The sequence below is a fragment of the Toxotes jaculatrix genome, chromosome 16 (genome assembly GCF_017976425.1).
Source record: "Toxotes jaculatrix isolate fToxJac2 chromosome 16, fToxJac2.pri, whole genome shotgun sequence".
NCBI classification, from domain to species: Eukaryota; Metazoa; Chordata; class Actinopteri; family Toxotidae; genus Toxotes; species Toxotes jaculatrix.
Window position 1 is genome coordinate 12,110,686 of NC_054409.1, and position 25,125 is coordinate 12,135,810.

General features: G+C 41.5%; 2 protein-coding genes across 2 annotated transcripts in view; both read right to left on the minus strand.

The window, feature by feature from the left end:
• Nucleotides 1–142: 142 nt before the first annotated feature.
• On the minus strand, nucleotides 143–2,838 carry LOC121195309 (eukaryotic translation initiation factor 4E-binding protein 1-like). Its single transcript, XM_041058706.1, has 3 exons — nucleotides 2,563–2,838; nucleotides 675–863; nucleotides 143–564 (listed from the first exon to the last, which is right to left on the minus strand). The coding sequence occupies exons 1-3, from the start codon at nucleotides 2,696–2,698 to the stop codon at nucleotides 533–535; spliced, it is 357 nt and encodes a 118-aa protein (XP_040914640.1). The 5' UTR covers nucleotides 2,699–2,838; the 3' UTR covers nucleotides 143–532.
• Nucleotides 2,839–8,609: 5,771 nt separating this feature from the next.
• ank1b (ankyrin 1, erythrocytic b) overlaps nucleotides 8,610–25,125 on the minus strand; it is a 59,779-nt gene continuing 43,263 nt past the window's right edge. The window contains exons 27-42 of the mRNA XM_041058705.1: nucleotides 24,828–25,052; nucleotides 24,219–24,373; nucleotides 23,742–23,953; nucleotides 22,050–22,254; nucleotides 21,748–21,844; nucleotides 21,393–21,621; nucleotides 20,814–20,942; nucleotides 19,260–19,379; nucleotides 18,604–18,688; nucleotides 17,356–17,430; nucleotides 17,134–17,265; nucleotides 16,699–16,857; nucleotides 10,063–10,717; nucleotides 9,777–9,912; nucleotides 9,198–9,269; nucleotides 8,610–8,678 (exon numbers count right to left, since the gene is read on the minus strand). Of these exons, the coding sequence (XP_040914639.1) occupies nucleotides 8,610–8,678; nucleotides 9,198–9,269; nucleotides 9,777–9,912; nucleotides 10,063–10,717; nucleotides 16,699–16,857; nucleotides 17,134–17,265; nucleotides 17,356–17,430; nucleotides 18,604–18,688; nucleotides 19,260–19,379; nucleotides 20,814–20,942; nucleotides 21,393–21,621; nucleotides 21,748–21,844; nucleotides 22,050–22,254; nucleotides 23,742–23,953; nucleotides 24,219–24,373; nucleotides 24,828–25,052 (2,755 nt within the window). The remainder of the gene's footprint in view (nucleotides 8,679–9,197; nucleotides 9,270–9,776; nucleotides 9,913–10,062; nucleotides 10,718–16,698; nucleotides 16,858–17,133; nucleotides 17,266–17,355; nucleotides 17,431–18,603; nucleotides 18,689–19,259; nucleotides 19,380–20,813; nucleotides 20,943–21,392; nucleotides 21,622–21,747; nucleotides 21,845–22,049; nucleotides 22,255–23,741; nucleotides 23,954–24,218; nucleotides 24,374–24,827; nucleotides 25,053–25,125) is intronic.

Below are 25,125 nucleotides of genomic sequence, written 5' to 3' on the forward strand. Positions count from 1 at the left end.
ATGTTTGGGTCACATTGATTCATTTGTGTGTTTACTGTGTACAGTAATACAATAAATTATTTCTTATCTTGAACAAAGTGTTTGTGGCAGTTTTTATGAGTTTGAATGAAGTTTGTAAACATGCAAAAATACACACACGTGGCAACTGAGACTTGAAACTTTTATTTGTAACACACTGAACAATATTATGACTTTTTCAAAGTCACCAGAAGAGTCAAATCATAAAATATTCATGGTTTAAATGTTGACTTGCTTGTCAAATACGTCACAGGCCATACAAAGACTGGCGCCATCAAAGTGAGAAAACACTTTCAGGCATCAGTTAGTGTTGCTTTATAACAGCACAACATTTTAACACATATTAGGTTTTACAAAAAAAAAAAGAAAAAAAAAAGATTTGTTTTCAGAAAAAAATCTGAAAGAAGGCTACACAGCTTAGTAAGACAAAGCTTCTCATTTCAACTGATTTATCCCAGTAAACAAAAACAAGGAACATGTTAAGAATTATTTTTATCCTTGAAGCTGATTCCCTTCAGATGTCCATTTCAAACTGGGCATCTTCTCCTAAAAAAAAAAAAAAAGACAGCAGTTCATTAGAAAGAAATACACAATCACAGAAAACACATGCAAGTACTGCAGCTCATCTCTTTCCTTTATATTATAGACGTATTTACCTGCGCTCTCTTCCGTGTGCAGGCTGTGGTCAGTGTTATTATTAGGTTCGGGCTGGCTTGTGTCTGTGGAGTCATTGGGTTTGAGCGGCCTGGTGACTCCTGGGATGTCAGGTAGGTTGGGAGGCGTACGAGTCAGAGGAGACGTCCGACACTGCAGCAGGAACTTCCTGTCGTAGATGATTCTGGTACCTGAATGTACATTAAAAAAAAAACAAAAATAAATTGAAATAAAGAAAGAAAGAAAGAAAAAGAAAAAATTCAGGTTATCGACCCCTACACCCAGTAAGTGCAGTAACTCCCTGTTATGCTGGTTTTCCACAGTGTGTCTTCACTGTATTGTATACATGCCCATACATGCCCATGACCAATGGCCTATATATTTTTTTTTTCCATCCCCGTCAGTGACGTCAACACACCTTCAGTGACCCAATTCTGCTCTATCAGTGTAAATCCGTCCCACCTGGTAATGTTACAGAACACAGTATCAGTAATGATAGACATGTGCACACTGTGTCCACTTTCTCACACACGCTGAACAAAAACACTTTACTTTTATCACCATACTGGAGATTTCCCAAGGTTCCAAGCTCGTAGATGTTTGAGTAAAGCTCTGAATAAATGGGTCAAACAACTGAATGTGTGAGAGTGAAACTGGAACTAATGACATGATTTGTACATCCTACCAGTGCTGCTTCCATGTTGAGGAAATAAAACTAGGTTTTAAAATTAAGTTCCCACTTTTAAATTTCCTGGATAGTCCCTGTTATTACTTCATATCAACAACTGTATAGATTCCCATTTTATGCTATTTTGTTCTATGTAGGAAGCTAAAACAGTAGCTGGTTGTGAAAATTTTGCCATTTTTAGCAACTACCATGCATCCATGGAGAAATACAGTGAAATGCATTTGCATTATCAGCTCCCTTCTGCCACTTAAATCTAACCACCGTGACCCAGTGTAGCCGAGTAAACATGCTGCTGCAGCTCAACAACAGTACGGTGTAATAACAAGACTATAAATAGGACATGAGTGAGTACAGTCCTATATTTGACCATACAGTTGTTGATTGTGTAAGTAATATACAGCCACAGGATACTGTGGAAGTCAGAAGTTTGCTGCTCTTAACTGACCGATACTAAAGCCAATCAATGTTTATTCACGTTAAACATTCTGCAGCAAGAACAGTCTCAGCACAGATCCACTACCCGCAGGAGCCATGACGAAATCATGCTGAAATTAAACATGCTAATCATGTTTTGTACACTGACTTCTCCGTCAGCACACATGAAGAAATACACCTGCATAAAGTTACAGTGGAGAAGATAAAATGAATGCATGTTTTTAAGTGTTTTGCAATTCAACCTTTTCACTGGCCTATAAAAGAGACCGAGGTGGGGGGACAGTGACATGCTTCAGATTGTCTGTCAATACAAAGACAATACATGCAGGCTAAAAAAAAAAAAGTCTGTGCTATGTGCATGTATGAAAACATTCCTATGGACAGGGACAGGTCTGTGAAATCTACACACTGCAGGACATGGGTGCAAAGACCTGATCTTCAGGAACACTATCAAATATTAACAGAAAAACACGGCACAACTGTGGACAGGACCTAAAGTCTGGCAAACAAAAAGCAAGGTGTTGTGTTTTAAAAGCAAACACCTACTGTGTTGTGAGGCGGGTTATTAGATAAATATCAGGCTTCTGTCTGGTTTCTGGTCATAGTAATTTAGTAGGTCAATTTCTAATTTCTAATCCCATTCGTTGTCTCTTTAAACCTGTTTCTTCTTATTTTCCTTGTCCTTGTGTCTTCTAATTCCTGATAGGTTACACATTTTGTTGAGTATTTTCCTAAGTCTTTCACCCTGACACGGCCCAGCCCTTTACCTCCTGGCGTGGTGCTGAACAGAGTGCCTCCGGGCGTCGTGGAGTAGTCCTGGGGCATGTGAGCTGCATCGTGGATGGCGACCCGTCTGACGGCCGGGATTTCCCGGCTCCTGGTGGTCTGACCTCCCGCTGACATCTCTGTAAACACCGGGTAGACGGAGGAGGAAAGCGGCTCGTTGCGTTCACTTGCCGTGCAGAGGACACTGTGCAGCTAAAGCCGAGCCACAAGAAAGTTAGCTCTTGCCTCCACGTGGTCCAAAGAAATCCAAAACAACCCAGGGCCTTCCTTCAAAAACAGCACGTGGAGCGCAGGGCTGTGATTGGCTGAAAGCAGGGGGCGTCACAGACGGTGGAAGTTGTAGTTTTTCCTGATCTGCAGGCTGCTGTGTCCAGAGAAAACTGTTCTACAAAAATGGTGTTGAAGAAGAATAAAACTGAAGAATAAGAATAAATCTGTGTAAAACTGGACAGCACATTTTCCTATAACTTCCTATAAAGGTACTGAAATGTAATTTTCTTCCTGAAAAGCAATAACTGCTGTTAAACACAACCAAAGCAGTTGAGAGAAGGTACATTTCCTTGGACTGTTGGTTAGATAAAACAAACAATCTGAGAACATCATCATGAACATTCATCAATCAAGAAACTAACAGGCAGGTTAATCAATAATGGGGGTGCTATTTATGTGCATTTAAATGGGACAGTTCTTCCAATTAAATGTCTCTGCAAACAACTGCTTATAAACCTCAAAATCCCATAATTTGTTTAAGAAAACTTCCTATGAAGTTATTGGACATGTAAAATAATACATTACTAATAAGAGATAACATATGAGGTTCATCTTCAGATTTAAATAAAAAAAAAAAAAAACACCAATTGCCTTTTTTTGTCACATCTTTGTTTATTAATTCTTGTAAATGGTTTGAGCTGGTGTACAGGGTAAGATGATCTATACATATCTTCATGTCAGAATGATTCTGATTGAAAGGCTTGTATACATATTCACGTTTGTTTATCCTCTCTCCAGGACAATACAAAAGAAAACAAGTGGTCATAGCTACAAAGCCTCTACATTCCCCATGATATGGGCGTTGGCCTAGTCTAGATAATGCTTAAAGAACATCCATAACAACTCTATGAGGGTGCATAGCATTCTAATTAAATATATTTTATCATATATTTATACATATATCTTCATAAAAACATCTTTTTTTTGTGCATGTGCGCAGTTGCATTCCTTAAGATAGAGTAATATGATATTGCGTTTACATTGTCATGTATCCATTCTAAAGGAGTATAGGTGATCTCTATTCTTCGCAACAGTTAAAATTTTACAATACTCGTTTTTTTTTCTTTTTCAAAATACATCGTCGTAGGTTACACGTCCTCTCAAGTCACATGCCCTGTAAAAACTCTCGCTCTTCTCCCCCCTTGATCCAACTAGGTATAGAACCGAGCACGATCACACGCACACGCACACACAAACACACAAACACACCCACACCCACACCCACACACACACACACACACACACACACACACACACACACACACACACACACATACTATCCATTAAACAGAAACACGGTGAAGTTAAATTTATCATAGTGCAGAGGATTACTGACTAACTCAATTCACACTGGAAATATAAATTATATTTGTGAAAATCCATCTCAGAGTGGAAACAGATTTAGTGAAAACTGCTTAATACATGATTTCTAGAAGTGGACAAGTGTAAATAACTTATGGGTTTACAGCTGATCAACATCTGCTCTTTTAACTGTAAACTAAACAAGAGAATAATGACTCAAAGTTAAAGTTATAATCTTTAAGATTTTGATCTTTATGAATTTGGTGACACACCTGTGGTTACAGATGGTAATGGCAGTTTGGTTTAAGACCGCTTTGGTACCAACCACTGTAGACAGCTTTAGGCAGCTACCGGGGCTGCTGCCAGGATTTCAGGAGTCTAACCTCCCCCAGCTATAATCAGAAACCCAGTCACACTGAATTATATTTTCTGTAATTTGTACCTTCTATATCATGGTCTAAATGGCTTTGAAAGGCATCTCCAGACATAGTTTTTTAATGAGTAGCTACCACTTTGGTGGCTACTTTGTCAGAAAGGACAAAGAAGAGCAACTTGTTCCCTTTCTTTAAAGGGCCAACAGTGTCATCTGATTTAGTAATACTGATTTTTGAATGCCGTCTTGCACATGACGCGAGACATGTCCACGCACCGGTTTTTGTTCTTCTGCATCATGTCCCCAGTCAGTTCTATATGAGTGATTACACAATCTGAATCACATGCGGGAAAGGTGGACACTGACACAACCAATGAAAACTAGTCTATGCTCTACCTCACTACACTATAGTAAGGTGATTCCACATCTAGATAAGTAAAACGCCCATTGCGAAATAATTCCATTAAGACTATCAAAAATGGGAGATAATCAAAAGTGACAATCTTAAGGATTATGACTTTAACGCAAAGCTAAGTGGTTTATTTCCTTTAAAATGCATTAATCCAGCCTCTTTCTTGTGCTGATACAGTACAAGACTTCAAATAAGGACTAACTGATAGAAAGAGTCACCGCTCTCCATCATCCAAACACTATAAACTGCATCAATCGTGCCAGTTAAGAGATCAGACACAATTAATACAATGAATATAAAGAGAGGGTGTCTTGTTTATCTCCTGGTGGGTGTTTTCAAGGCTCGGCATTAAAGGCTTGACTTTTTTGAGAAGAGCTGATTTAGTAGGATTATAAATAAAACACTGTAAGAACTGTGTTTTGTTGAGCAGCCCACAGAAAACCACAACAATGGAGGCAAATTAGTTCTACTAATTACCTCATACTGTCTTGTCTAACATGGTGTGCTTCTTTCTAGAAGGAGTAAATTCTTCACCAGTATCTTTTTGGTTAGTTTTTGTTCATCACTGGTAGAAATTAATTAAAACAAAACCAACAGAGGTGTCTGTTGTTCCTTTGCTGCCCCCAGGAGCTGAGCAGCAGAGAGCAGGCGTCTCCATGCAAAGTTGCATGGACAGGGCACAGAGATGAGGTTACCGACCGCACACTCAATACTCTGTGTACTTTTTGGTCTTATTTGAATCAAAGAACTCCCAACCACACCCATTCACACTCTTGCTCACAAACACACACATTCACAAACATACTTGCACACAAACCATCCTTCTTCATACAACCACCAAAAACCCCCGTGCATCCCCATCCCGCCCCCCAAACGGCCCCAACAGCAAAGACTTATTCTGACGCACTCACTTTTTTTTTGTCCTCGCGCTCGTCTTTGAGAAGAGGACACAGAACTTAAAAAACAAAAACGTCTTGATTCTGACCGAGCAGAACTGAAAACCTGAGTGGAGTAACAGTGGAAAACGTGATATGTAATAAACATGTGCTATATCAGATGAGGCTCTCATGTGCACGAACTGGGCATGGGAAACACGTGCATTTATGTAATGTGTAACTGATGTGTTCGCTCATTCATTCAGTGTCTCACTCATTCAGGCTACAGTAGCATTTACAGTACTTATGGGATAAATATTGTGTTTTGATTTCCAGGAAATGTGTGCTACTATGTTATGACCCCTTCATAGTGCTGCCATCAGGTTTCTGCATAAAGTAAGTGTTTCAGAGATGAGGAGAACAACAGGTGGTTTACAGGGATGCAGGTGTACTTTCAAAATGCGTGAAACACTAATAACTACAACTTAAATTACTCAGAAAAAGAAAATGGAGTTTGGTGGTTTCCACCTTACGGCAGCAGCAGACTCCTTAATAGGTATCAGTGTATTAAGTTAACATATCCTGGTTTATATTTTGCTACGTTAAGTGCTGAAAAACAAACAATCCCTCTCAGGCCTCCACATTCCCACACTGCTACAGCTGAGTCATCTGATCGTGCATCAGCGCGTCCTCTCTGACTTCACATCAAGGTCAATGGAAGCAGTCAGGTAACAGCACAGCTGTCAAACATCAAACTCGAATGCTGTTCGTCCAGATGGAGTTTCTGTCTTCAATGAGGAGTACAGTCATTTAAACCTTTCAGCATCAAATCCTTTATGCAGATATACACACAACCCTGGCTTCCATCTTCTGTGGTCTTGTTGTTCGGTATTATTGCTGTGGCATACTCCAAAAAAACTATCTGACCAGGCAATAATTATTTAATAGTGTGATGTGTTTCTTATTATTATTATGTGTGTATATGCATGTGTGTGCTTTTGTTTGTATATATGAATGTTTTTGTGTCTTCACAGTTCACGAGTCTGGGGTCAGTGTTGATAAGACAATCACAGTGCTACCTGTCTGTCCTTGTTGCACGGTTCCTTTCACAATCACATGTTGTAGCATCATGCTATTTATACACTTCCTAGAAATATCCACAGCATCCTCACATGAATCAGATCCTCCATGTTTCCTCCACTTCATTCACTTTGTTTCAAATGAATGAACCAAAATTCGACAGTGAGGTGCTACAGCCGTTGCAAACAGATTAAAAGAGGGAACAACACACAAAGTTTCAAACATTAGATGGAGGAGCAATAGATGCCGATGTCGAGGCCTGTGATTTTACTGCATATTGGCTGAGGCTACTGATAAAGACTGTGGATGCACACTACTGCGAGAAATGACGGAAGAAGGTAGGAAAGGTCACGAGGGAAGGAAAAGTCGATCTTTGTGTTGTAGAGCTGCTGCACAATGCAATCAACCAACCAATCCCTCTCCAAAAAAAACATTCCTGTTGTCTGAAAAACACATTTCCCCTGAAAACACGAGGGGTGAAAGAGATTCAGTTCCGTACCGAAGTCAAACAACGCTCAAAACTGAGGTGGGCAGGTTCCAAAGAAAATAAAATTACAAGAAGCGAGCTTCGCCCACAAAGGAGGAGACGTCAGCGCACACAGACAGGAGGAACACTCGCGATGCAGGGGAGCACAGCGGCTTTCTCATTCCAGCACTGAGCACGCCGTGACATCACAGGGGCATTAAGCCAATCATGGGGCCGGGCTCAGCGCTAAGCCAGAAGCAAGAAACACATGCGGTAGAGAAGAATACACGCACACATACGCACACATACACACACCGACACATGTCCACGTAGCATAGAGTGCATATATCACATTGAGAATAATAGGGGAAAGGGTCCAGTGAAAGAAGCATTGGTAGGCTCAGCATAGGCTTAGCTGTATACAGAACCATCCATGGAGGGACTTTTTTTTTTTGGCTGTAGTGTTATTGGACTCAACTTGCTGACACAAACCACTCCAGTCGGGGGGGAATAAGGTCCTTAAAATGGCCCAGGACCCACACGTGGGCCAGCCCTGTACCTTGTACCCCTTCAGTTTGTAGATAATGACAGTTCAAAAGGTCAAAGGGCATGCACCAGCGGTCATCATGCGATTACAGTTCACAGGAAGCACTTTTTGTTGCTTTTTTTTTTTTCTTGGTTATTTTACTGACATTTATGTTTTTTTTGTAGAAAAAGAGAACCATCATGCCTTAGTCTAGTTGATATTTTTCTTTACAAATGTTATAAAACTACAAGTTGAACTTTTTTTTTTCTCCTCTTCTATTCTCCTGTGATTCTCCAAGGTCTCACGTTGAGGATGATTCTGTGTTTGTCATTTTGTAGTTTTCACTTCTTAGTCTTTGCCTTAGTCTTCCTCTCCTCCCTTGCTCATTTTCCTCTGCGGTCTGGTTGTGTTTTTGTGGAGGATGTTTTGGCAGTGGCTTTCCGGTCCTAGAAAACAGAGAGACACACAAAAACAGAGAGACGCAGACACACACACACACAAAAAAAAAACAGGCTAAATTACTTTGGCCTTTGGAAAAAAAAACATTATAAAAGTGTACTGAACGCCAAATCTAGGGCTCTGATTCTGAACATAAGTTAAAAACAGAATGTGAGAGACTATGAGGCTCTAACAGAGTCCAATATGTTGGCATCTATCCAAGCACTGGGATGCACTAGTGCTTGTTGTTTGTCCCGTACCTGGAGGACTGGGTAGTATGTGTATTTCAGTGTTTAACCCTCCGCAGACTGGTGCGCTGCACTGACTGAGCGCCCTTTCTCACATCCACCCCCACCTGGAGCAAGGAGGGAGGGAGGAGGGAAGGAAACAACACTCGGACCAGTTAACTGCTGAAGCCTCTACATGTGACCAGAGCAGGAAACCAACTTTTCTTTTACCACCGGCCAGCCACAATGGCTCAAATTCACCAGCTGTCACTGTTTTACGTCTAGTAAATATTGCACTGCCCAAAGTACATCCAATCAGTTTACAAATGTGCAGGAATTTTGCCCATGATGAAAAATGAAAGGAAGGATGGCAAAGTCTAAGTTTTCTAGTAATACTCATTGTAAGAAGATGGTGTTTTTAATTAATGGAAGTATTTTCTTTAATGTAGAAATGATGTAGAAATGATCTCTGAAACATGGCTGGTTTGTTTCACATCTGCTGATGGGGACAAAATACGTTAAACCAACATTTGGCTGGTGGCTGTTGTTAGTTTCCCACCCTTTGCACCAGGCTATGAGACAGTAAAATGCTGTCTGCTTGAGTTTCCTGCGCCTGCGTGTAAATGATGCAAACACGAGCGACTCACCTTTCTAGTGAGCATGTTTCCACGTTCATCAACAAACTGCGCCTCAGTAGCGTAGTCCTCTTTCTCCTCTCTCTGCGTGAAAATAACACAATTTCAAAGTAAATATAAATTCATAACATTCATAATATTCATAATATTCATACTGGTACTGTAATAAACAATTTGCAATCAGGATGTAAAACAAAATTAAAAATTATCCGTCATGGCAGATAGCTCCCATGTGTTGCACCACACAACACATTGTTCTGGTCCGGTTCTGTGACTTCATCAAAATGATCAGTTTTGATGACTGTTGTTAAGTGAGACTAAAACTGTCGATGGTTGTGAGCGAAAAATCAAACTGAATGACTGTCTTCCCATCATTCAAAAAAGATAAAAGGAATGGACAAAAATGTTCCCTCTCCAGGCGCAGGATGCGGCAGGTGGTCGGCGTAGCAACCTGACCTGAACCCGCCTCTGCTCCTGTTCCCAAGCATGTTGGCCCGCCTCCTGGTGAGAGAAGCCCAGCCCCTTGTCAAAGGGCTGCGTGCCCTGCAGGAGGCGCCCACGCAGCACATGAGAGTAACCCGTGTCACACACCGGAGTCAGCAGAGCCTCCTGGGCCACGCGCAAGCCTGGAACGCTGCCGTCACGTCCCGATGACACTGAGCCCACCCAGCTCTGTAGGGAGTCCTTGTCTGATAAATAGGGTTGAAATGCTCCACCTCCCACCACCCTGGGAGGCAAAATGGAAAAAAACAAAACGAGAAGGAGAAAGAAATAAAAACACAGTGATACAGCAGATATGTTGATGACCATTTTGACTACAGACAGTGGGAAAGAAGACACGATGAAGTCAGTCTGAGCACAGTCAAAGCCGACATACCGGTTGTCTCCATTGTGCTCTGCAGCCCGACTCAGTCCCGACATCTCACACCGCTGAGCATACACCTGCTGGCCTGCAACAACAGAAATCCCTTCCACTGAACCCAGCCCTGCACCTCCTCCTTTTGCTCCTCCTCCTGCCGCAAGGGCCTCCCCTCTCCTCCCATCCGACCTCTGACCTCCCAGCTGGCCGTTTAGGTTGACCTTGGGAACAGCGCCACTGGCCCTCACCCTGTCCCTTTCTGCCAGAGCACTCGCTGGCTCCTGTGGCGCCTCCTCCTCCTCAACCTCCCCTTCCTCCTCCTCCTCCTCCTCCTCCTCCTCCTCCAGCTCCATGATGGAGCCACTGGCCCCGCTGGCTCCACTGCTCGGGCGACCCAAGCTGCAGGGGAGGGAGAGCGTGGCGCCCTCTGAGTCATCCGCCCGACTGCTGCCCTCTAGTGATGAGTCCTCCACTGTAACCAGCGAGGGACTGACCCCTGCTGGCCACACCTGAACGTCCGACATCTCCATTAATGTGTCTTCCTCTGTGGTGGCAATGGGGGCGCACTCGAGGCTGGACACTTCCTGCCAGTAGGGCTCCACACCCAGTGGAGAGGGCAAGCTGTACTGCATGGAGGCTGGGGACAGAAGCTCTTCCTGCACCAGCCCATAACCTGGAGGGAAGACAAGGACGAGACAAGAGAAAGACTAACACCACGCAGGCACAGCCAGGGGGAGGATGGGTAGGTGGAGGGTCAACTGTTTCTCTAACCTGTGAGGGAAACAGTGGGGCTCAGCCCTGTCCCAATATACCAGGAAAAATCTCAGGTTTGGCTTTTATCAAGCACCTAAAAGTTTGGACCACTAATTTAGGATGAAGTCATCCTTAAACTCATTTGTGTGATAACAAAGAAACATTAATCCTGAAGCAATCTGACTCCAAGACTCTGAATCAGTTCTAGTCAATATATTTTATACTACTTTCACTTAAAAAAGCAAAACACAATTCCATTATTGTTATCTTCCTTTATCTTTCTACAGATGATTTGTCTAATGGATTTAAAAATTATTTGGACTGATTTCCTTCTGTCCTTCAGTTTGATGTGAAGGAGGCGCTTCAGGTTATTTTCATTGGGACACAGCAATAAGAGTGAGGTGAAGGACAAAGGGGCTTGGTGTGTCATCCACTGTGTGTGAGGTGAATGGTGCATTGTAAGAAAGTGAATATGCAGAGCATACATAGTGTTCCTTGATAAGAGAAAAAAGGGTGAGTCCAGAGTTATATGTTGATTGTGGGGTTGGCACGATATAGATTTAACACAGAAGTTGCAAATGACAGGTTTTGTCATCTTCCACTTTGACATCTCAGTAAAATCTGAGAAAAGATGAAGATTTCCAGATTTCAGTGTCCCTATCACAAATGGAGCTCATTATCTGTCAGAGACCATAAAAATCCCCATAGAAGCTGCAGGATCAATATACAGCCAGTCCCTAAAAGACAGATTTGTTTCACTTCATCACGCCACTGCAATATTTGAAGTTTATAGAGTAACTAACAAATATCAGAACTTTACGGAAAAGTCTCTGTTATCGTTCCAACCCTTGTTGCAGGTGGGAGTCAGCAGCATTTTGCAGATTCTGCAGAGGAAAATGCGAGTTACTGTTGCTCTCGCATTCTCCTGCAGCTGCACATCAGAGTCATGCTTCTGTATGTCTGCATCCCAAGCATCCAAATTAAGGCCTCTCTCTCTCTCTCACACACACACACACACACACACTCATACACATACAAAGGCACACACATTAGACAAACTATTACGTTTAAATATTTCTTTGTAATTGATTTGCATTTTTTATAGACTGTAATTATTTAACATATAATCAGTCACCTTGTTGCAGTATAGATTATTCTGTTATTGTTATTGTGTCTCTTAACAAGGTAGAGTAGGACTTAGTTGCTGATGAATGAAATTTAAATGAATAAATTACATTGATGTGTGTTATCAAAAATGATTCAACACATTTATATAATTCAACGCAGCATAACAGTGGAATATAATAAGCAATGTATAAACCTGACAATAGTTCTTTGTTCTACTATGGTTCTATTATTAAGAAATTATTCAGAGGGAAAACACCAGCAAAATACACAAGGACACACACAAACACACAATCACGTCATCTATAGTAATAACCTTTTTTTATAATATTAATTTCAGGGCAAAATATGTTTTATGTTAACAGTGTGATTCACATTCATATCAAAAGTTCTATTTATCTTATGTAGTGCACACAGTTTGTTTATATTTAGTCTTTTGATTAATTCAATAAATTTTTTAGTACTGTTTTTTCACAGTTGGTGTTTTTCCTGTGTTCACATTTATTATGCTGATAAATTACACTTTAAAAAAAGGGGACAATTTGGTTGAGTGGCATTTTGATTCATTATATGTTATTTAATTTTAAAATAAAAACATGGTTAAATGTCTATTTAACATAAATATGAGAACACGTTCAGTATTTCAACTAATAAGCTTTGGAAATGTTATTGGGATAAAGTTCATAATCTACAGACAATAATACTCACATTTTGGCACAGATCTGGATTGGAGATTGCCTGATTAAACAATACTGTATGTTTCAATAAATTGTTGCATCAATGAGTTCAGATGAATGGGATTCGGTGAAATTGGACAGTAAAGGAGTACTTCACCCAAAATTTAAGTTAGGACGTGCTCATAAACCACAAAAATCTGAAAAGAAAGTAGAAGTGGTAAATATTCCTTATAGTGTTGCAAGTATCTCTTTGCAATGAAGCACTTTAACCAAAAACAAAGTTATTATTTCCTGTCTTAATCTGGACTAGATCACTCTACCAGTCGTGTGTAGCTGGTGGATCAGAGAAAAGAGAGGCAATAGGGATCTGCTTGTAGGGAATCAGTAACATGCAGTGCGTCACACTGAGGCAGTAAAACACCAACTCTATTTCACAATCACATTCATTTCAAAAGAAATGGTAATGTTGACTGTGGATTTGAAAGAATATGATTGGCCTTAACACTATAACTGTCACAAATAGTTCACTAAGAAATTTTTGAGTGACATCTGCCAGAATATTTACTGAATGGAAATTGCTGTAGAGTAGAAAGTACAAGGGACTTCTAACAAGACACTGTCAATGATTAGCCTCAAAGTTAGCACAGAATCTAGTTCCTCAGAGAGGTTGATGCACTGTACTTTTTCAGATTTTTTAGCACAAACAAGCCCCTTGTAGAAATATTTTAAATTACTAGGGTGCAGTTATGGGCAGAAATGATTGGGTGAAACAACACAGCAAAGTCCATCTTACCTGACCTGAATCTAAGGGTATTTGATATTCTTAGAGTTTAAATGTTTTAAGTTCAGAACAATCAGTAAAGAACACTGAGCTACCAAAAACAGATTCTCAGAGCATCTCAAACTGTGTGGCTGAAAACTAAAACTTATTCTAACGCGATCTGTAACATGTAAAACTAACATGTATTAATGGGTGAAATACCTCTTTACTATGTAATTAGTTGTCTCTCAGAGTTTATGCGCTAATGGACCATAATATGTGGGTAAGTGTGTGTGTGTGTGTGTGTTTCTGGGATGGTACAGGGCCAGGATGATGAGAGGTGGCGTCAGAATGAGGTGAACAGGGAGGAATGAGTCAGAATTAGAATGAGAGTTAGAATGAGTTAAATGAATCTGGGTTAGCCTTTCCCTTCACTCCTGCTATTTAAACACAAACATACACACAAGTGTCAAAGGCACAGGATGTAGTGAAGCACAAATAAACTCCGCAGAGATTGTCATGGCACAAGAAAAAAACACAAAAGACAACACACTGCACAGCACGTTACTCACTTTGCCACTTTACACACACACGCACGTGTACACACGTATACACACAGACACACAATACTGCACTTGTATTAAAATACAGATGAGGACACACATTTTTGGCTCACAGGTGAGGCTTAAATGTACAGAAATAATCACACACACACACACGCACCCAAACCAATACACAAACACACCTCACAGCAATATCCCTGCCGCAGATAACGTTCAGACAATGTTAACAATGACTTTGTCATCAGACTTGGGCAAAACATTGGTTATGAAAATCAGTAAATATATGAATGTAAATTGGTTCTAAAGTCAAATTTTTTAGTCCTTCATCTTCTTTTGGTTTTACAAACATGCTAATTGCAGAACACCGCTACACAAACTTTATTTTAAAAACACTGACACTGATTAAATGTAATAATTTACAGTTACTCATTTTGCCCATGAATGAAAGACACGATATCACAGCAACATTGTACGTTGAACATTATGTGCTACGCAGCTGATTATGTGTTACAGCATAGCGTTAAAAAAAAAAAACAAAACACACCATTTATTTTACAGGAAAATAAAAAAAAGAAAACATTTGTTTGTTAATATAGCATTTAAAACAAGACTGAAATACACCCATAGAACAGAGAAAACATTTTACACTGTGAAGAAAACTTCATACATTGAAAGCATGCCATGCACATAAAGATGTCAGAATCCAAAATAGCAAACTTTATTTCGTTCAAGAAACTGCGCACTCACACATCCCTTTCACTGTATGGGCAAAAATAATCCTACGTATTTTCATTTTTAATTTTCATTTTTCTTTTTTTGTAACTGAAGTGTTACACTGAGTCTAGTTTATCTTGCAAGACATTTCAATCACTTCTTGTGCAAAAACAAGACAAAATATTCATACACATAAATTCCTTGCAAACTGAGCTAAATAAAGTGGCTTACTTGGCTTTCTTTGAACACTAACAATAATAATTTACTGCAGCCCAAGTCTGAAAACACGCACACACACACACAAAAACAGATACTGTAACAGCAAAGCATGCAGCATGCACATGCACAAACTGTAGTACACACACAGAGCTGGATTGAGAGAGGAGGAGAGGGTCCCCGCTAGACTGAACGAGGTAGGAGCGCGGGAAAATAAGATGACAAGAGAGGAGGAGGCCCAGAGGTCAACATGAGGTCATATGAGGTCAGAGGTCGGACAGGAAGAGCTGTGAGGAAGAAGAGCAGGAGAAGGGAGGAGGAGGAAGAGGGGGAGGAGGAGCAGGGCGGCTGGGCAGCAGATATGATATGTCATAGGTTTCAGAGAAAGACTGAAAGTAGGACAGAGAGAGAGAGACTGTCCTGAGCAAAAGACAAAATTTCAAGGCCGCTAGAACATCGCGTAACAATGTCTGCTGTCGATCAAGCAGATTCGGACGGGTGAAATTCTGTCTTGTTCTCAGGGAGAGAAAGAGAAAGACAGAGCAAAAGAAAGAGGGAGGAGTAGAAACAAGGTATGAAGGCCCAGAGCACACTATCATCTGTGTACTAGTGCCACTTCTGACTAGTGTATCCATCCCAGACACACACGCATGTATGCACACATACACACACAAATGTATGTGTGCACACCCTCACGCAGCCACACATACACTCACATGTAATCTAAACAATCTCAAACATCCGTAATTAAAAAAATCAGGAATTACCAATATGTCGAGTGTTGGCTCGATTGGCCTTAAATGTCTGGTTGACCCTTAAAATCCTGTCAGTAACAGTGAAAGGGAGTTATCCTCATTTCTCATATTAAGTTAGTAGAATAAGAACCATCATGTTCAGGGCTCAAATATGAGGAGTGAAAAACTGTAACTGAAAAAACAAAAACAAAAAAATGACTTGTGCCCCAGTGCCCTTAGTGCATGCTGCAAAAGGCCGGGTTCATGGTGGGAGAATGACACCATTCGTCAGACCTCAAAAACATGATTTGAGATTCATCATCATCATCATCATTTACATGAGCAGCAAACCACCATGCAGCCCGAGTTCCCTTCAACTTACCCCTTCTGAAAAACGGGGGTCTAATAACTCGAGGCTTGTGCACTAGGCGCGATGGCCTTGTGTCCGTGATCTCTTGTGGAGCAACAGAGACAAGGTAAAATGGCTGTTACCCAGACTCAAGGGAAGCAGGGAGGTTTTCACAAGTGGAGAGTAAATGAGAACAACAGCTCACCTTATTGTGCTGAAGAATTTTGCCTCAGATTTTTTTTTTTTTTTCAGCAGTGCTGACTATACTAACCAATACATCTGTTTGAGTAAGAATTTGAGTAAATAAATTCTAAAGGAATAATTGAAATATAGACAGAATCATAGTTTTTTAAAAATAAATAAACATAGAGAAATAGAATTGTCTAACTTAATACCATACAACTGAAGTAAAAGATCATCATGGGACAATTACCAAACAATGAGTTCTCACTTTCAGTGTCACTGTGAATATGCTGATTATCATTAGTTTTTCATGTTTTTCGTGTTCTCCCACAAAACTTTATTAACAATCATAATGTTTGGCCTTTTTGTCTCATATCTTGAACGAGGAAGACTCCACTTTAGTTGGTTTAATTAATTTAATTTCACTTGAGCTGAGAAAACAAACTTAAAACAAATGAATTTGTAACATACTATAGAAAAACAGTCAAATGATCTAGACTTCGTTGCTCACCAGTGAATATGCTGATTTGAATATTTCATGTCTTGAGTGTGTGATGTTTGATGTGGTTGTGTGTCTTACCATTGAGGACACTGGGGGACAGCAGGGTGGAGTCACGGTCGCCGAGTCGACAGGCACCCTCCTCCGAAGAACCAGGCACTGGCTGAGGAGCCTGACCCTCCAGAGACGTCACGATGTCTGCACGGTCAATGTTCTTCAGAGCTGTGTACAGGCTCTCCACTGAGAGGGAAACCCATCGAGGGCAGGGGGGACACACAGAAACAGAGACGGAAAACAACGGAAGAGGAGAAACATACAAAGAAAGTCAGGAAAGATGGGAAGTTAGAGAGTATTCTAAAGATATAATTGATCTGACGAATACTCAAAAAAGGGATCTGTAATTTGGATATGTGATGCCTGTGTGTGACTTGCAGTAGTTTATATGTGGTGATAAATCAATACTACAGTATTTAGGTGGTAAAAAGTAATTTATAATTACAGCTGTGTTGGACTTACTCTTGGCCCTTTTGCCTTCTCTGCTGGCCCACAGATTGAGCAGGGCAGAGCTCTGGTCAAGCAGCGAGTTGGGATTCTCCACACGGATCCTGTTGATGTCGTCCACACCAAACTGGAGCTCTCGTGCCAGCTCTGCAAAGGGGACAGGCGAGTAAATACATGGACATGTACAAAAAGAGAAAGACAGCTACAGCAGATATTTACATGTTTTAAGCGACTAACCTGCCCAGCTCAAACCCAGCTGTTCAGATATGATGTTGATTTTGATCTCAGTCCTCTCCATGGCATTCACTGTGGCTAAAGAGAAAAAAACAAAGCCAGTTTAGAAACACCTAAGACTGCACACAGTGCCCCCTAGGAAAAGTATGTGTACATTTACTGAACTGAGGAGATTCTAACTCTGAATCTAAATTTGATCTAAGTCACACTTTATTTGGACAGTCCAGCTGAGATCTAAGTGGCTATAATGTTGTGTGAAAGTAGTCATCAGTGTTTTGGACTTAGTAGGTAGATCATTTCAACTTTGGACTCTCCAAATATGTGTAATTGACCAGTATGTTGCTCAAATACATTTTTTTTTTGTTTTCCCCTTTGATTTCAATTCATTGTCTCTTTCCTAAAACACTTCACACTGATTTGAGTTGCCATTAAAATTGTTAACAGCTATACTTACCTTGACAAAAGCATTGCTCTGTTGAAGGAAATAAGCAGTACCCACAACATTGTTTTTGTCCATATAATCCTCAGGGTTAGCACATCATATGGGCAGGGGAGGTTAGAATTTGGGGTTCATTCAGGTGCTAGTCCCACCAGTCAAAGTAGCATTCAGTAACCATTACAGAGAGACTGAAGTGCAATGTAGCAGCGCTGTGTACTTGGTAGACAGAAAAGGCCTTTCAACCCCACCCACTATCAGCACCGTTTAAACCAACCAGAACGGCCATCTGCTCATTTACCACAGGCCAGTATAAGGGCTCCTCTGTCTAGCTCCACTGCGAGGTCCTGCCCATTCCCAGTGCTAAGCTACAGTGCTAATGCTAACAGCATCTGCTGCCATGCCATTGGAAATCGCAGTGGAGACACCAGCGCCATGCAAAACCAATCACAGAAATCATTCATCGGTTGTCATAGCTACCAGGACACTGAGGAAAGAAGAGGCTAATTTGCCAAGTGCCCGTGGAGCCATTTTGGGTCATGTCAGGGACTCCTGCTCGTCTTTCGGTCGCACATTCAGTAAGATTTCCTCTAACTGCACTGCAAAGAACTCTGGGGCATATTGTAGAGCAGTGCATTGCATCCAAGGCTCAGTCTTTGTGCCATGCGTGCACGCGAGACAGATAGGGGAAAATAGAGAGGGTAGAGTGGGAAGCAGAGGGTTGTGGGTAAAAGGGGGGCAGTGCAACATTCAGTGCCCGTCTCCACTGTGTTTATATCAGGAGAGGGCTGAGGGTCAGGCAGTGAAGGACTCACCCACACCAGGCTCGTTCAGTGCACTGTAGCGCTCTCTCAGGGCGAGAGGGGTTAAAGTTCTCCTGCGCTCCTCACTTCCAACAACCTAAAATTAAACAAAAACCACAAAATCACATTATAATTATCATTTTTGTCTGGCATGCCATTAATGTACTTTTTAACCCTTTCAACCCACTGTTAGGCCTGTGTGACATTAGCAGTAGAGCTTTGATGGACTTCTTGTACAATCAAAAGTTACATGAATATCAACAGATCAGAATTTCGTCTTTAAAAATGGCTGCCCTGTCACAAAACTAATCCAGGTACAATGCCATGACTTGGATGACTGATAAATATAAATATTTATTCAATATTCGAATATTGGACAAGCCACATAATCAGAGGGAGTCCTCCATAAATAATTATCAGAATACATAGCCTTACTGTCTTGCAGCCAATTATGTGTGACAAGCAATAGCTAACTAAAGCCCCACACATGATGGCATTAACTATTGTGTTAATGTAGAACAAGAAAGTTAGAAAAACTGACTTCTTATTTGGAGAAAGTCACGTACCCAGACATCTGTCTCATCAAGCACATGGACATCTAGGGAAACTGAGGCACAAAAATTTGTGTTTGTATGCTTGCGGGAGTGTGTTTGCGAGCAAGTCCTTACCTTGACACAAGGTGGCATGGTTATGTTAAGGTTACACAGTACGTGCTGTGTGTCCTCATACTTGGTGCACTTCCGCAAAAAAGATAAAAACCCAGTAGAATCCTTGTTGCTATCTCTGACCTGACATAAAGGAAAGATAGATGGAGAGAGGAAGAGAAAGAAAGAGAGAGAGAAGAAGAAGGAGAATATGGAGAGATGAAGCAGAGGAAAAAGGAGGAAGCAGACAGAGGTATGGAAGAGAGAATGGTGAGCAAAACGAGAAAGGCAAAGAGAGATGGAGCAAAGAGGAAAGGAAAAAAGTGAAAGGAAGAGAGAGGTTAAGAGAAAGAACACACGAGACAGGAAGGGAATGAAACAGAGCAAGAGAGAGGAAGAGGAGGAAGAAAAACAGATCGAAACAGGTATTAGATCCCTCCACAATGTCTCGAGCATGTGGCGCAGTAACATGGGACGAGAAGCAGGGGGGAAACAGGGATGGAAGCAGTCCACAGGCAGGCGAGAGGGAGAGATTTACCTGCACATTTTACCTGGACGTCTGTCAGACCAGACAGTTACAGAGTGACCGTGAGAGAGAGAAAGAGAGACAGTGAGACAGACACATACAGACAGGCAAGGCCGCAAGATAGGAAGGCAGGCAAAGAAAGTGAGGGAGTCACAGGACATGCAAACAATTACCCGAGAGAGTCGACAAGTAGATAGGTAAGTTGTTTGTTGTGTTTGTCACTGTTATGAAAAGATATTTATCCAAGTGTTCAACTAGCTGATGCTGAACAGTGGCGTGTGTTACGCTAACACATGGACATAAAGACACTGACAGACAAACAGATGAGTTAACAAACAAAAGGACAAATCAATGAAAAATTACATAAATATATTATATAAGACAGTCATGAAGAGGCACAGATGTATAGATACAGTGCAAGAGAAGGGCTTTAAACCACAAAAATGCAAAGAGAGAAAAAAGAGACTGAAAAATGACTGTAAATTATAATCAGAAAGAAGGAGAAATTTTACAGTGATGCATCTGTAACCAAAGGGACACACTTAAAAAAACAGAGTACCATTACATAAAAAAAAAAATTATCTTGTCAAGTAAGAACAATTTGCCAACCACAAAGATGAAGGGACTGAACATCATAATATTATTTTCTAAAACTTAAGGTTAAACTTGCTGAGTTAAATTGTGTTATAAGGCAAACTAATTTCAAAGTTTTCTAGGTGTCGATTTCACTTCCTTGGTGTGGTGCTGAGTTGAGTGCAGAGGGAACACAGCGCTGTGCTGTTATCAGAACTTTTACATGCTAATGGCGAGACAAACCGAAAAGCCTAGCTCACAGATATCACACTGAACGGCAAACAGACGCACAAAAACCACCATGTGAACAGGTTGTCTGGATGATCAGCGGGTGTGTGCTCAGGAGGGAAACTGTCTAACTGGCGAGAGAATCCTTGACACGCTGAACCCGACAACTGAACAAACAAAACCACAATACTGTATGAATACACAGCGAGTGATAGAAAAGCAGGCAAATTAACGTTCAGATAGCGACAGACCTTGACAGAGACAGGCAGTCTGTTATCTCTGAAGGCCTGGAAGCTGAAGCTGCGAGGCTGCTGGGTGGCCTTCCTGATGGGCACTAGGTTCCCAGAACACTCCAGGTGCAGCGGCATGCCCTCCATCAGCTGTGGAAAGTGTCACAAAACATTAGGGGTGACAAGATAAATCAGCTGTAAAACAGCCTAAGCATGGATCGATATAAGATCTTTGAAAAAGACACAAACTGCTACTCCTCTGCAAAGTACAAAACACTGCACTTGAAGGGTCACGCTCTCAATGTAGGGAGGTGGGGGGAGGGGGCAAAGCCAGCAGTGACGTAAGCCATTTTTCTTCTCAAGAAAAAAAGTGCTTCTTTTATAGCACTGCTACTGGCTGCATTCTTAAATATACATACTATACCATTTTATTAATTAATAGTTTTTACCAGAACAGTCATCTTCTAATGTGCACATTAAGTATGGCTAGTCATCTGCTTAAAAGTGTGCAGATAAAAACTAGGAACTATTTTAGAGGTCGCCCCAACACCTTTCCCTTTTTGTGATCTTGGCTACGTTTTCCTTTGTTGTTGTACTGACCTCTATATCTCGACTGCGAGCCACTTCAGTGAAGTTTTCGTGCAGCTCCAGCGTTTTGTCCATCTTATCATCTGTCATGCAGTAACAACGCAAGCGTCCCTCACGCGCTTCATTCATCTTGGCAAAAATAACAAACTTGGCCATATATGGCACGGCCATTAACTCCCGGTACAGCAAGTTAGCAAAGGTCACTGCCTCTGCTGTGCGCGGACAGTCTGCCAGCCAGAATCTGGATAAAGAAAAGAAAAGCAACAGAGCAGATAGAAACTTTATTAATATGCAGATGAGGGCAAGAGAACCAGGAAGGAAAAGTGACTGGTTATGAATTTGTCCTGGTTACTGTTGAGGTGCTCACCTTGCAGAAACATTGGTGGTAAAGTTTGCACAGTTGTTGGCGTACATCAGCTTTGTGGTCCCAGTGATGTCCTCCCACTGAGCTGGTGCTGTTCCACCTGAGACATGACAACAACACTGTGTCATTCATGACGTGATAAACAAGGTAACAGATGCCTAAATACACATATTTAATTACATCACATTTTATGTTATATAGCTGTATGCATCCAAAAAACTTCAAACCAGTACAAAAAGTCATTACGTTACAGAGAAAGAAAACATACTTCTTGTCTATTTGATCATCTTCAAAGTGGATCGTACCAATGACACTGCAGAGGAGGCGCAAGCTGGTGGTATCGCCCTCCCCAGCATCCCGAGGACTTTCTCTCCAGGACGGTGGCAATGGGATGCGCAATCCGATTGGACGGTGGAATTTGCGTCGGCGTGGTTCGATGGTAACCACCGGGCTGAAGGTCGCCTGGTTACCAAGCTGTCGAGTCAGCAGTTCATCAGGGATTGGCTGCGCCTGAAGTGGAAGTAGTGAGGGGAAAGATTGTTAAGCGGGAAGATGCCAAAAAAGACAGAATACAAGATACGGAGTTGAACAGAAGGCTGAGGTATAAATATGTGTAAGCTAAACTCTATGACAAACACAACATAAGAGCTGAAGTAAGTATAAGTGACCCAAACGATAGGCAGGAAACAGAAATACAGAGAGGATACCAAATGAAAACACAACAAGCACATGTGCTGTAGACTGAAACATCAAACTCACAGCCATACTCACACATGCAACCAATTCATATTTCACACCTGACCCAACTCAGATCAGTGCATCAGCTCGGTGAGAGTGGCTCACAACTTAAATCAGGGAACTGAGGAGTGATGAATGGCTGGATAAAAAGGAAAACATAAACAGAGCAGCATAAGATAAAGCAAAACTGGACCCATGCAGTTTTCCTTAAATAACATCAGTGCCGTGACAAATCAGTGCTTTGACAAACAATGTAAACAATGTACACTGAAGTGACCAAAAAAGAAAAAAAAAATGTGGAGCCAATAATCGGCCATAATCTCTCTCTGTCATGGAAAACATAGCCAAGCGGAGGTGTTGTGTGAAAAGAGGCGGTAAGCATGAGTGTTTGCCAAGGACACATATGTGTGTCTGTGGAGGTCTGGATGAGTGACAGTCAGCCACACATTCGCCAAAAGCTCCTCTTTGGCAGGACACACACCACGTGTTGCAAATGCTAATTTAGAAACGCTGCAGTAAAGGACTGACAGGCTGAGAGACTCTTCAGGTTAAGCTGCCTAGTTCTTGGCAACAGCACATGCAAGGTGGTGTATTATACTGTAACATTATATCATGATAGCACATATCATATTTCAAAGGCCCTGAAAACCCATTTTCCCAATGAACTTCTTACCATCACTGATGAGCTACTACACGACCACACAGTTTTCTGCCAAAGTTAGACAGGTTTTCTTTTTTTAGAGCAATCAAATAATACTAGCTCTAAAGTGAATTGGTTGCTCATCATAAATGCAACAACATGTACCACAGTTTTCTAAACTTCCTTCAAACATCAAGATTCACAATGATAAGAGAATAAATCCTCTGAATGATTCTGGCCCCATCTGTCAAACAGAACATCAGCTTCGGGATGTGGAATCTACTGAATCTGAACTCATAGGGATCGCAGCACAAACAAACAACGAAACAGCTAAATGCGTTGGCATAGACCACTGAGTCACAGACTGAAAGTCAGCTGTTCCATAATTCAAACATCTGTCCTCAGTAATTCATAAAAAGGGCCAGGTTGTCTCTGTTGTACTGGCAAAATAACAAACTACCAAGCAATAATGCAAGATGTGGACCTGCATAGAATGTATGTCATGGTTTCAAACCTGCTGTTCCCTTTCTTAATTTGTCCACTCTCTTCATCATTCCTGCTGTCTCATGTCCTTCCTCCTGTACTATATTTCTGTTATAATTTAAACTCCTCTTCTTACCTGCAGTCCCAGTCTCACTCTTTTGGTCACGGCCGTCTCAGGGAAGATGGCCTCGACCTGGGGCACCAGCTTAGTGGTGAGCCGGCCACCCTCCGGACCGATCAGATCGCTCTCCTGCTGAATGCGTGAGACCACGGCAAAGTAGAGGGGGAAGTCAGTGGAGATGATCCGACGGATTCTCTTCTTCTCCAGCTCCTCCTGACTCTCCAGGTCTGCAGATGGTAAGAAAAACACAGAGAGAACAATAAAGAGAAGGAGGGTAAATATAAGAATACAGGTCTGGCAGAGATTTACAACTTAATTTAGGCACAAGTGAAACACCACTCTACACAACGCTTACACAGCTTTCCAGTAAAAAGCTGCCTCGCCTTGTGTCCTTGTTCTGAAACTCCAGGGTCATCCATCAAGACAAAGACTGACATATCTGCAACTGTGCAAGGTTTCACAGTGAGTGACATCCATTACCATCACACTGACCTTCATCCATGCCATTCAGAATAGTTTCCAACACTTCGTCGCCGTAGCGATTGCGATGTTCCTTCCAGACTGAGCCATTTTCACTGCGGAGGACCACAAGCTCTCTGTCTCCTCGGCCCAGTGAGGCAAAGTGTGGGATTTCCACGATTACTGGCCTGTGGAAGTAACAACAACCTGCATAACAAATCTGCTTTTGATTTGGGATTGAACTTTTTTCAGAATTAAACACACACCAGATCCTTATTAGTTTGAAATGAGAAAATAAATAAATTACAAATTGGGGTGTGTGATATAAAAATGATTTTGTTCTCTTGTTTTAGTAAATCTAAACAATAATATCCAGTTTTGCTTTCTGTTCTGTTATTGTTGACACCATAATTTACAGCCTCACCATGAGATGTGTGTTTATATCAGTGTCCACTAGATGGCATAATCATGACATAATTCATATACAAAAAGTACAATGGATTTAAATGACATTTAATTCTCTCTCTTTTTATTTTTTTGCACATAAAACTAGACTTCTTTGCCATGCTTGACAAGTTATTATTACATGAACATGTTTTAAAACTGACAAAATACAGTAAATAAACTACAAAGTTGACTCACCCAAGGAACTGCATACTGGACGGCCCTAGGGAGATAATACGGCTAGCAAGCCCCTCCCCCTCCACCAGTGGAGGAGGCGTGGTCAGTTTCTGAGGTTTGACCAGGCGGCAGGTAATGCGTGTGGGTGCGGCGCAGGTTCGAGGAGGGATGATAACCCTCAGGCCGTGGTGTCTGCTGCCTCGCATAGAGCCTCCTCGAGCATCCACCATGAAACTCACCAGGAAGCTGAGGGTCACACAGTGATGTGGTGATCAAAGGACAAGTTAAGCCCACTTAATAATTTTTGACACCAAGTCAT